We start from the raw sequence: 12,570 nt of genomic DNA on the forward strand, positions 1-12,570 counted from the left end.
TCAGTTGTTATAAAAATGCTGAAGTTTCGCTTCACAATTTGTCTTTAAATTGGCCTATGTCTCTTTAAGAAGCTCCTACTCTTTTCAGCACTCCGCCTTTATAACAGTGTTCCTCCATTATGCTGTTTACAACCATTCTTTGGTTTGTGGAAGCTCAGTGGGAGCTGTAGCTCCAAGGAGGAGCTTTGTGGAAATAGGCGGCAATTTGTGAGAGCATGTTTAGGTACCCATGAGTGGTTGCCATGGGAGATTAAAGGATTTCTCATACATGTGTGAAAGAAATCAAAGCAACACACCAGGTGTGTTTTTGATGAGGGAATAACATTTTAACATGATATTTAGCTCAAAAAAGTCACATTTATATACCCTTCACCCCCCTTCATTAACCTTAACCTCTGTCACAGCGCTCTTCTGCCCCATGATTAGCTTTAGCCACTGAGCAACACTGAACATTTAAAGCTTTAGTTGAGAACCCAACCCTAATCAGTGGCAAATTGTAAGTCTGTTATTTTGTTGATGAAACTATCATGGTATAAAGCACTTATTTATAGTCATCTAGCAAGCTTACACTCTAGTTGTTTAATTTTCTTCTATTTAGTACCACCTGAAGCACATTGATGACTCTGATCACTATAACTGTATTGCAGGTACAATTTAACATGTTTCAAGCCCATTGCTGCAGTTCTTCTGATCAGAACCGATGCTGTGTGGCTTGTAGCACTTAGCGCTGTTAGCTGCTGTTCAGCTTTAAAAATACCAACCCACTATTCTTAATAATGGATAATGGCGATCTTACATTTGTGGGTGAACTAATACACCTCTATTATTGTGCCTTCACTGAATAGAAAACTATCCGCATGTCTAAAAGCCTGTTTTATTAATGGTAATGCATTATTCTTTGCCGTAAGAAGATGTAACATGAGCCTGCTGTTCTGATCACTGTTAGAAAAACTTGAGATCTGAAGTGTGCAGACTGTGTGTCCTGGAACCGATTGTCCCAATGTAACAATCTCATGTTCCTTAATGTGTCCCCTCCCCAGCCCCGTTTTTTGAAAAATGAGTTTTGTACTAGAAAGGTTGTCGTACATGTTTGAATGTAGTGAGGAAACGCTGGAGCTTGCAGGATATTTTCAACACTAAAGTAGCATGATTATGAATGAACAATAATTATTTTTGCAGAAAGTAGTCTTATGTATCCTTAAATTGCTTCATTGTACATTCATGTTGATGCACAATTCTTTACATTAGTTTTAGAATTGCGTCGTTCATGGTGGCAATTGTATGGTAGGTATGATTTGTTCTTTTTGTTTACTTTGGTTCATTATTTTGAATTTTTTTGTGTGAGGCATTGCATGTTTGGACAATTGTCCCCTTTGGTTTTGGATGTTGTGCAACTGGATGGATTATTGCTTTCTTTTTTACTTTCCGTCAGTTATGATGCGTAATTGAGGCAGCAAGATATTGTTTTAACAACTGGGAGATGCTGATTAGCATTTAAAACACTCAAATAATACTTGAACTATGCCCCAAAATACCAGAAGCGTTGAAACGGAGGCATCATGGATGCAGAGCAGAGAGAAAAGGAAGAAGTACAAACCATTTCTTCCATTGATGATAATAGGAAAGGATCACGTCTCTATGCCTGGTTTTTGAATCATATTTCAGATTTGTTGCAACACTGACTGCTACTGGACATCCTTCCTGCCCACAGCATCACCATCCACAACTCTTCGAAGATACTTTGAGTTACATTATTTGTTTTCTTTTTGTAATATGTAGTGTTAGAACTGATGCGCATTATTCATTAAAGTTCAGTTGACCTCCTGTCCAGTAGACGTTAATGTTTAGCTATTGTTTAACCTCATATAAGCATTGTTGCTAACCATAACACAGATGTTGATGCAGTTGCAGTCTGAGTGCTGACGGCACATTCCACAGCTACTCTGTAACCGTCAGCTGAAGTACCTCAGTGTTTTTACCATAATCATTTATCGTGTCAAACATAAAGTTCTGGATTTATTAAATACAAAGTCACATGTTCAGCTCTTCCTTTCAATTTGTGGTCTCTGAAGCGTTATAGAAAGCAGGGTGAGGGGGGGAGGCAGGTGTGTGAGACCAAGGTACTCCAGATGAGAATGAGGAATTAAGCCAGGTAAAATGTTTGAGTCTATTTTTTTTTTACTCTTCACCCAGCTGAAAATCTGTCCAAGCACTCAAAGCTGGAATTTATTACGTTTTCCGGGAAGATTTCTCAGAAGGAGGAAAGGGTCCGTTTTGATAAACTACACGGGCTTCAGTTGTACTATTTGCTTGCTGAGCAGTGTAAGAAATTTTCAGAAAAGGAAGTGTGAAGAGGATGTTGGCTCAGAGTCACGAATGCCTTTAGTGGAAAGTGAAATCCTTTTAATAGCCGTCAGAGACGCTTTGTACTTTTGGTTGGGCTGCCTGAATGTGTGTGGGATCATGTACTAGGAGGACTGGCCAGTGTTCCAAACCTGATCGGCGTACAAAATTCCTGTCTCCTCGCCTTGCTTTCGCCTCACCTGTTATTTTTCTCTACCTTGTTAGAATTATAAATGACTCTGCTGAACAACTGCCCCTGTCGTGATTCATGTTAGGAATATTTAGTGCCTTTCGCCTCCTGTACTAAGATTAGCATCCTCATTCAGGACAATTCAGAGTTGCAGGTTATCCACATAGTGCGTTACTGGGTTTCTCTTCTGCTTCAGAGTTCCCCAGCGCTCTCCCTGACTGACTCACCAGTTATCTCTAAACTGTGGATTTTAACAGAGCTGAAGGGCGCACAGCCCAGTGACAGCGGTCCTCCTTCCTGCTAGCCACTTAGTATCTTGACTGCCTTTTTCACTTCTGTGTGAAGAATGCTCCGTGTTAAGAATATGATTGTGCATGTGAAAGTGAGTCATAAGCTTGAGCCTGATGGGTTTTTGAGGAGAAGAGTTCCACAGTTGGTGGTAATATGGTTGCCAGTTACATTAATCTGGTTACTGGATTAAAAATAGTCTTTCTCTAAATGGATTACACAGAACTATTTCACTGATGTTGTTGTGGAAACAATTTAGGAGGCTGCTTTCTAAACAGCAATTCACTCCATGAGCATTCAATGAAGCTTTTTGTAAGGGTGGCAAAATAGTGGAATTAATGCATTATTTTAAGATAAACGGGAAGGTAAGTAATGTTCTACAATTGTGAATTTTGTGAACAGTTCATGAAAATGTTAGGTTTGCGCAATGTATTTTTGGTCAATTGTCATTGTACTCCCAATTTGCTCAAAGATTAGGTTCACAAAAAGAGAGCAACATACAAAGCACACTACATTTTAAACAACATATCTTGTTAAGCTTTATTTTGTGTTCAGGATGAAATACTGCTATTTTTCCCTAACAAATATGACATAATATAGAAGATACTTTAAATGTGTTGGTGGAAAAAGTGAACCTATGAAACATATTGCTACTATTTCTAATAACAATACAGTAATAATAAAGCAAACTGATGTGAATATGTTTAGAAATCCATGTTTCCCTAAATGGTGAATAGTTTTTTAAGAGCTTCAAGTTGACAAATTATGAGTGGGATTATTCCTGAGGAAAACAGTGTGTTTTTATCTATATCACCAGACCGGCCCAAATTACAGTCTAATTTATTTTATTTTCTTTTTGAGTTTTTTGGATTGATAAAATAAATTATCACAATTTTGTTTTCAATAGCATTCCAAGGCTTATGCAGTCCGTTCTTGGTTGATGACATTGTGTGTTGGAAGTTGCTGATGATGTTTCAAGTCTCACTGGGGAAACAGCAAAGCAGATATTGATACAGTGTAACACTGCTGGTTTTTATTGAAGTTCTCCATCAAGTACAATTGGAGAAGTAACTTAGGTGTTTAGAAATTAGTTGGGAAATGAACAAAGATTCAACTAAGACGACTCTGTTAAGTTCTAAGGTTATGTTGGAAGACTAAAGGTGATGCTTTGTCTTCCTTTACACCAAAATGATCTGCTGGTTGACTAGCATTGTCAAATTTTGAAAGATTTTCCAGCCCAGTAGTCACTACATTTATCTCACTGTAGAATGCAGTATGAGAATTTTGATACCAGCACCAAAAAGAAAAAACTGCATTTCTAAATCTAATGAATTGTTTGATGTCCTCCCAAATTTGGGTCATTTTCAGAATTTTAACATCTGGTATTTCAAGGGCCTTTTTCTTTATGATTTGATACAGTATTTAACTGTAGAGCTTATCTTTTGTCTTAAAAACACATAAGCAATTTAATTTGTCAAGCATATCAATGAAAACACTGTGACTGTCTGTTAGATTGTTTGGGTTGACAGTGCCTCGCAGTCATTCCCACTCTCAGGCAGTTTTCTCTTGTCCCTGTCCTATTCTCTGCCCGGAGCCCCAATTCCACACTTTAATCTCCGTTTTCACTGTAAACAGCCGACTATAAAGAGGCTTTTGAGGGAAGGATTCACTTAGAAATCATTCAGATTTCATGCACTCAGCTTGGATCGCATATTATGGCCGTGGGTATGTTGAATAGAAAGAGTGATTTGCATTTTTTTTGGCCATGTGATGTCTGCTGGAGCTTTAGAGCTTTCTTTTGTTGTCATTGGGCCCCTTGTGAAAAGAATACAGAATGCAAATGATGATTTCCCTCGCATGATGGGGCTGTCATCACTCAAACTAATGTTCACGCAATACTTAGGAGAAAACACAACCATTTCCAAGTCCAGCTGAGTACAAGTTCTTCATACATTATTTTGTTTTTTTAGGAGATTCTAAAAAAATCTCCTAGAAACTTTTTAGGAGATTCTAAAAAAACTATCCTCAGTAAAAAAAATAAATAAATAAACAAGCTGATAAAGAAAAATGCTGTGAAACCTTTGGAGATGGTCGTGCAATTCGGGATACTTCATAAGATGAAGATCAATACAATAAATGCTCTTAATCAGCCATACAACAACAGAGTATCTTCAATCAGAGGCTTTGTCAGATCTGCTGTAATCCAGACTGCTACAGAAAATTCTTCCTGCCCCCAGCCTTCAGTATTTACAACTCGTAAAAAAAAGCACAGCTCATGTAAGGATGCCTTGGTCGAGGCCTTCATAATCATGGCCTCGACCATGTCCATGGAGGCCGATTCCGGCCACCAGGGTGATTCCTGGTGGCTGAAATCGGCTACTAAGCCGATTCTGGCCTGGTGGCCCGAAATCAGACCTGGTGACCCAATATCTTCCCCCGCATGTCTTCCCCCTCTCTCATGACCTACTTTCCTGTCAAACCACTCTCCAATAAAGGCCACTAGAGCCATTAAAACCTTAAAACAATAATACAATAGGCCTCTGGATGACTGCCTTAGCGCCCGAACCACCCGCCTTGGTAAGTTTGTAGGTGAAACCCTGCAGTTACGGAAACATTTAATTTCCCTTTGGGGTGATTAAAGTTGTTCTTTAATTGAATTGAATAGATAGCTCTCATTAGATGAGCAAAAAGTGTGATCTTTTTTGTTTTCATGAAATAATTTAAGCCATGGCTCTGAGAGTTCTCCAATGAAGTGACTGGAAGGGTTTATGGTGCAATCCATTCAACCATAAATGCTGACTTCCTTTTTTGGAGAATAATGGAACTGAAACCCAAGCAGCGATAACCCTGATGATATCACTGTGGTCCGTTTTCCCAGACTTCAAAAAATCTCTTCTAAGCTTCATTAAAAGGCATTATGCAACTATTTATGGCACCTGGTTAACAGGATTTTTATTTCCCGTCACTTGTATCTCTGAGACGTTTTGATTGAAAGACTTTTTTTTTTGGAGCTTTTGACTTTGTCTCATTTTCTAATTTTTGTCTCCATTCGTTCTGCAGCCATTTCGTTCTCGGTCTGCGTGAGCCCGTGAAGATGGTGAAGCCAGACATCCACACTCTGGCCCACCACCTAAAGCAGGAGCGGCTGTACGTGGCATCGGAGAAGCAGCTGATCCAGAGGCTCAACAGCGATGTGCTAAAGACGGCCGAGAGGCTGTACCGAGCGGCCTGGATCGCCAAGCAGCAGAGGATCAACCTCGATCGGCTCATTCTCACCAGGTCAGACTGCCATGAGGCTTTCTGTTTGACTGGGGAGGCTTTAGAAACCACAATTTTACATAAACCATCCCTCACAGGAGAGTCGGTAGAGCTTAGTCCTGCCATGAGTCTGAAGCGTAGGTCATTTAACTCTTTGAAGAATCTTGAATTAGTATGAGTTATATTTAATTTCCCTTTGGGATCAAAAAAAGTATTTTTGAATCAAACTGATTTCAGGGCTTTGAGTGGATTAATCAGGAAGCCCAATGTCAACCTTTTCAAGACCAACTTTACTATATGTCTGTGATCATTGTTCACCGTTTAAACTCTGTTTTAAGTTTTAACCATGTGTGGAGCCTTAGTTGTGAGAAAATCAAAAACTAACTGTCTGTTGAAGCAAGAGTTTTAATTCTTTTTAAGTTAAATTATTTTGATTATGAAAAATATTTGTCCGATAGTGTGGAGGCCTCTCCAGCTGAGTGCTGCCAACATGCCAAGATGCTGGAAGATACACAGTTCATCGACGGCTACAAGACTCTGGGTTTCCAGGAGACGATCTATGGCGAATTCTTGGCCAGGCTGAGGGAAAACCCCAGGCTTGTTGCATCCTGCCTTGTGGCAGGAGAAAGACTTAACCAGGAGCACACCCAGGGCGTCATCCATAACGTCTTCACCTCACTTTATGGCAACTGTATCATGCAGGAGGATGAGAGCTACCTGTTGCAGGTCAGACGTTCAGAACAAGTCTGGTAGGCATTTCATAAGATGATTGGCCTTAACTTGTATATTTTCTTCCTGGCAGGTGTTGCGATACCTGGTAGAATTTGAGCTGAAGGAGAATGACAACCCCCGCCGCCTTCTGCGACGTGGAACCTGTGCCTTCAGCATCCTTTTCAAACTCTTCTCAGAGGGCCTGTACTCGGCCAAGCTCTTCCTCACCGCCACCCTTCACGAACCCATAATGCAACTGCTGGTGGAGGATGAGGATCACCTGGAGACCGACCCGGCCAAGGTGACGGAGCGCCTCACCCCGGCCCAACAGGAACGCTTCGGGGAGAAAGGCTCTGAGGACTACAAGCAGAGAGTTCAGGCAGCTGTGGAGACCAACGAAGCCAAGCTGGTTGCCTTGGTGAACAAGTTCATTGGTTACCTGAAGCAGAACACCTACTGCTTCCCTCACAGCCTGCGCTGGATCGTGTCCCAGATGTACAAGACTCTGTCGTGTGTGGAGCGACTCGAGGTGGGTGAGGTGCGCACCATGTGCACCGACCTCCTGCTGACCTGTTTCATTTGCCCGGCTATAGTCAACCCAGAACAGTACGGCATTATCTCGGATGCACCCATCAATGAAGTGGCTCGTTTTAATCTCATGCAGGTGAGTTTCCTGAAGGATTCTATCGGCACATATTTGCACATTAAGACCACAAAACAACTATCTGGTGCTGTTTTGCTTTTCTTCTACAGGTGGGGCAGCTTTTGCAGCAGCTAGCCATGGCCGATGATGATATAGACCCCAGGAAGAAAAGCAGTTTGTCTAAGTTTGATAAGGTGATTACAAACTTTCTGCACACTGGTTGACCATTGATAAAGACAAATGAATGTCTTATTCTTAGTATTGGATTAGAAGGGCAGTACTTAACAGTCTTATGCTGTGTAGTTCTGAAACAATTAATCGGATTAGTCATGATGAATCAATTAAACTAATTTAGTTATTAATTAATCATTAACTGGAGTATACACACTCAAAAAAAGACCATTGGTTGAAAAAACAACATGCTTAGAGCAGTAATTAAGCCAAACCTGTACAAAAAATTTTTTTTTTGCATTTAGGGTAGAAACATTTTTGTAAATCTGTTGAATGTGCCCATTATTTAATCTGATAAATCATCAAAACTAATTGATAGAATAATTGATTATTAATTGTTAGCTGCAGCCCATTATTTTAACTCAGCTATCAAGGTGCTTTGTGGAGGAGCCACTTCTTGATGTGCTTTTAGAAAAACTTCTCTTTTGCTCTGCCCCTGTTTCCAGAGTTGTGTTGCCGCTTTTCTGGATGTGGTGATTGGAGGACGAGCAGTTGAGACCCCGCCCATGTCCTCCATGAATCTCCTCGAAGGGCTCAGTAGAACTGCAGTCTATATTACTCATAGTCAGTTGCTTGCACTGGTAGGTTTTGCTTAAGCGGTCCAGAAAATATTATGTTCGTTTTTTACTTTTGTTATTTCCTTACAAGTGCTTTGTAAAGAAACCATCAACGTGTTATATCAGAATTTTATGTGATGGACACTCACAGTGCATATCTGACAAGTATAAGGGAAATGATTCATGGTTGTTTTTATAAATTTTTTTTTTTTTTACAGATAAAAATCTTAAAGGTGTGGTGTGCAATGTTCCTTTAAGGCTTACAGCGATTTAAAGAGGGAGAGTTTACTCAGAGGAACACCAAAACAAATACATTAAGGAGTCAACTGTCAGGACCTTCCTATAACTAAAAAGAAAACTGAAATGTAGAATCACAATATTACCAAACTTTATTTCTCATTCTACTGTCCAAAAGATGAGAAATTAGAATTTCTAAAAAAAAAAAAAAAAAAACTCTGGAAGAAAAAAAAAGTTTTTAGGGCCCTAGTTTTAGAGTTATTGCTAAAAAAATCTTGAGCTAAATATTCATCAAAAATACATGTAAGAAAAACGGAGCCATTTCACAATTTTCTGCAGATTGCTCTTCTTGGATCAGGTTTAGACTGTCCTCAGTATGACTTTAGCAGATAAAAATGTCTGCTTGTGTGAAGCTGATAAACTTTTGCAGCTGTAAGTTCAGCGAATAATGGTTGCACACAATACTGACTCAGGATGGCTATGTAGAAATACACACCATGCTTTCTAGATTTTTATTAGTAAAAATAAAAAAAATGTAACTTGATATCACAACATAATTCACCTTGTAATTGTGTTGTGTGTCTTAAATACTCTTAGTTACTTTTTAGACTTTAAAATGTCAGGTATAAACTTGTCCAAGTCAACTAACAGTTAATGAATTCATTTGATTCTGAGAGAAATGTCTTCCGTTTGTATTATAGGTGGACTTTGTTCGGAGCGTAATGGCAGGTGACCACCTTCGAGAGGAGGATCACATGGCCCTGGAGACTTTGCTGGCTAACGTTCCCCATTCTCGAACCGTGAAGAGCAACAGTTTGGAGCTTACTCCTTCCAACACCCCTCAGCTTTCCCCAGCTACAACCCCTGCCAACAAGAAGAACAGATTACCCATAGGTACCCTCCTGTGCTGCATTCTCCATCTGTGTCTTCTTGCTGTTCAGGTTTTTAGGCTCTATTTACTGACCTGTTTGTAGATGTAATTTTTAGATATAAGGTACTAAAAGATATGCACTAAATCTCATAAAACTCCTTACATCGAAGCAGAGCTGAGTGGTGAAAAGGTGTTTCATGGGAAGCTAATGTGCTACTTTTCAGCTTGTTACAGGGATAATTAGCATGCCCTGTATTAAGGTTCAATTACAGAAATGACAACCAATTAAATTACCAAATTTAAATGAACTATTTTAATTGTAATGGATAGAAAAAAGAAGCATAGAGCACTGCCATTAGGATTTTTTTTTCTCAAATGATGGTGAAGCAGCACTCTTGCATAGAAATGAACCACTTGTGGTTGCTTCTTTTCAAACTCAGATGTTATGCTGAATTCTGAGATACTGTGTTTGTTCTGTCTCCAACTCCCTACTTTGTCCTTTTCTTCTCCTCTCGTGCTGCCATTGAATGACCAGGACAACATTTAGCCGCTATAACATCCTGGGACCCCTCAACCACCACTCTGTCTGCTCACATTCCATTAGTAACCCCTTTTGGTGGGTAACCTGTCGGTTAGCTGGGAGCCTCAGAGCACCTAACCCACTGTTGTTGTCGTCTCACCCAGCCTTCGTGTCAGATAACACACATTAAGCTTTAGTCCGTTCTCCACGCTGCACAGTGACCACCGTGCTTTCTGTTGCGTAATACTGCTGTCGTCCATGTGTGCACAGAGCTTTTACTGATCATGATAAAGAAAATGTTTGGGTTTTTTTGTTTTGTTTTGCTTACTAATTTTGTTTAAACTGTTTTTTTTATTATTGTTTTTGCTTCGCCATTCATCAGATTTTGGCTATTCGTTACCAGGTAGAGTGGAGACAAAATATTTTATTCTGTTCTGTAGGATTACATAGCATTCATATTCGAACCAGCACTAGCATACAGTGGAACTTTAGAAAATTTAATTTTATCTTAGTGTAAAAACAAAACATATTTTCTCTTGAACTGGTCTGAGCTGTGACCACAGGCCAAATACTGAAACCGCCAATCAGCAGCAGGCTGAGTCTCAATTTGGAATCTGAAATCTGCATTGGACAGAAAAAGTCTCACCAGTATGTCTCCAGTTGCAATAAGTGCAATACAGATGCATTCAAAAATACATCTGTATTTTTAACATCTGTATTTTTGAATACAGATGTAATTCCATTGGTATCAAGTGAAAAAATGAAAATAACCCATTACTGTTATTCTGTTTCTCAGGTTGAAAATAATCATACAGCAACCATTGTAGTTACTGGCACTACTAGTACAAATATGTAAGAAGTTTTAAAATAAATATTGTATGAGTAACCTCACACTGAATGTTTTCAACAAATAAAACCTCCAATTTACTTGAATTTATTCAGAAATGGGGAAAAAACACAATTAGAAATAATTATATTTATATATTAGAAGTGTCGCTTCTAAGAATCCCTTTTAAAATAAACATTACTGAAGTACATTTCTTTAGACTTTTATTACATTTTTAGACTATAATTTTTTTTATTATTAAAATGTATATAAAAATAAACTCTTGAATTATCTGGATTTTTGTTATCAGTGGAATTGGAAAAAATAAATTGTACTAGAAAACAGGGAGGCATAAAAAGACATGTTGGCTTTTATTTTTCTATTTTTTATTTTTTGAGCCCATGATAAGCGATGCATGATCTTTTGTATATGTCTGCTTTTAAGCAGCCTAACAAATTAATTGCTGCTTCTAATCCATACACAACAGGCATGGGACGGTGTGGCATTCTCACGGTGTGTTAACCTTGAGTAAAAATTGCACAGTACATACGCAACAAGTTATAATTAAAATGTGCAGATATAGAATCAGAGTACAAGTAAACTTGATTATTACGTGAAATATTCTACCTTTTTTCTTTCCTCCTGTGCTCTAAAAAGCAAGTAAAACAAGTTGCAAATTAGCTTGTTAATTAATCAAACTATCTGCTTGGGTAGCCAGCCTGGGCTGATCAATAAGCATGCAGGTCATGGCTTGTCAACTGTAGCTTTGGTAACAGCGAAATCATAATACAAGCGGTGCCAGTGTCAGCCAGCTGACTGGCAGTGTGCAGTACTGCATTCAGCTGAGCGTCATGAGTGATTTAGAGGTTTGAACACCGTGATCTTTTGAAATCTTGGTCACCGGTAACCGACCCATGCCTAATACAGTAAAGTAATTCACTTTTATTAATGACTAATACCTTTAATATAAATTACAATTGTATTAGTTTATATTAATAGCTGTCTTTGTGTCGTTACGGTTTTCTGTCTTAGACTTGTGATTTATTGTCAGAGCTTAAATTTTGTTCTCTCTAGCTTTTTTGGGGGGGGGCTTTTAAGTTTTTTTTTTAGTTTTTTTTTTAAGTTTAACATTTCTAAAATACGTTTTCTTTTCTCTGTCATCTACAACCCAGCAGCTGCTCGCAGCCGTAGCCGTACCAACATAGCCCAGGAGGGGGAGGCAGAGGCCAGCTCCCAGGAGTCCTTGCAAGAGCTGATGCCAGAGGAGGTGCTAGTAATTTCATTCGGAACTGGTCCTCAAACTGTCCCTGGGATGATGTCAGAGAATGAGGTAATGGGACTTGAATTAATGTACTCATTTGGAGGGGGAGATGATGATGTGATAAATTCAGCCCAATATTATTTCCTGTCACTGAAGGGGAGTGAGACCTCTCATCGTCTCTTCTATACATTTTACATTCCCAACAAAGGATAGGCAATAAATGGAAAAGGAAATATGTACTTTGTGGAAAACTAATTCTCTGCTCCAAATGAAATTTGAACTGCTGTCGTTTTATTTGGTAACCTCTACCCCCTAACCAGAATGGCTCATGTCAAAGCAGGATCACAGATCTAGTTTCTACGAGCTGTCTGTTTATCCCTCCTCTGCTCTGCAGGTTTTGAACTTGCAGATGGCTGATGGGCCCCAGGGGGACGGTCCGGCTGACGATACTAAGCTGCATGGTAAACCAGACAAAACCCTGCGCTTCTCGCTGTGCAGTGACAACTTGGAAGGAATCTCAGAGGGTCAGTCTGCAGCCTGAGGTCAAACAGTTAAAGCATGCTAAATCACAATTGGTTGACTTTTTTGTGTATTTTTACAAAAAGGAAATAAAATATTTTTCATCTTTTCATGC

General features: G+C 39.2%; 1 protein-coding gene across 6 annotated transcripts in view; it reads left to right on the forward strand.

Moving 5' to 3' along the window:
* gapvd1 (GTPase activating protein and VPS9 domains 1) overlaps positions 1-12,570 on the forward strand; it is a 36,654-nt gene that overhangs the window by 2,444 nt on the left and 21,640 nt on the right. For 2 of the 6 annotated variants that reach the window (XM_028033728.1, XM_028033731.1), the window contains exons 2-10: positions 5,882-6,100; positions 6,538-6,805; positions 6,882-7,454; positions 7,544-7,627; positions 8,111-8,245; positions 9,160-9,352; positions 9,865-9,945; positions 11,848-12,005; positions 12,331-12,460. In XM_028033728.1, coding sequence (XP_027889529.1) covers positions 5,916-6,100; positions 6,538-6,805; positions 6,882-7,454; positions 7,544-7,627; positions 8,111-8,245; positions 9,160-9,352; positions 9,865-9,945; positions 11,848-12,005; positions 12,331-12,460 — 1,807 coding nt within the window. In that variant the 5' untranslated portion in view covers positions 5,882-5,915. The remainder of the gene's footprint in view (positions 1-5,881; positions 6,101-6,537; positions 6,806-6,881; positions 7,455-7,543; positions 7,628-8,110; positions 8,246-9,159; positions 9,353-9,864; positions 9,946-11,847; positions 12,006-12,330; positions 12,461-12,570) is intronic. The other 4 variants (XM_028033733.1, XM_028033734.1, XM_028033729.1 and 1 more) reach the window with 3 other exon arrangements.

The sequence above is a fragment of the Xiphophorus couchianus genome, chromosome 12, assembly GCF_001444195.1.
Source record: "Xiphophorus couchianus chromosome 12, X_couchianus-1.0, whole genome shotgun sequence".
Lineage (NCBI taxonomy): Eukaryota > Metazoa > Chordata > Actinopteri > Cyprinodontiformes > Poeciliidae > Xiphophorus > Xiphophorus couchianus.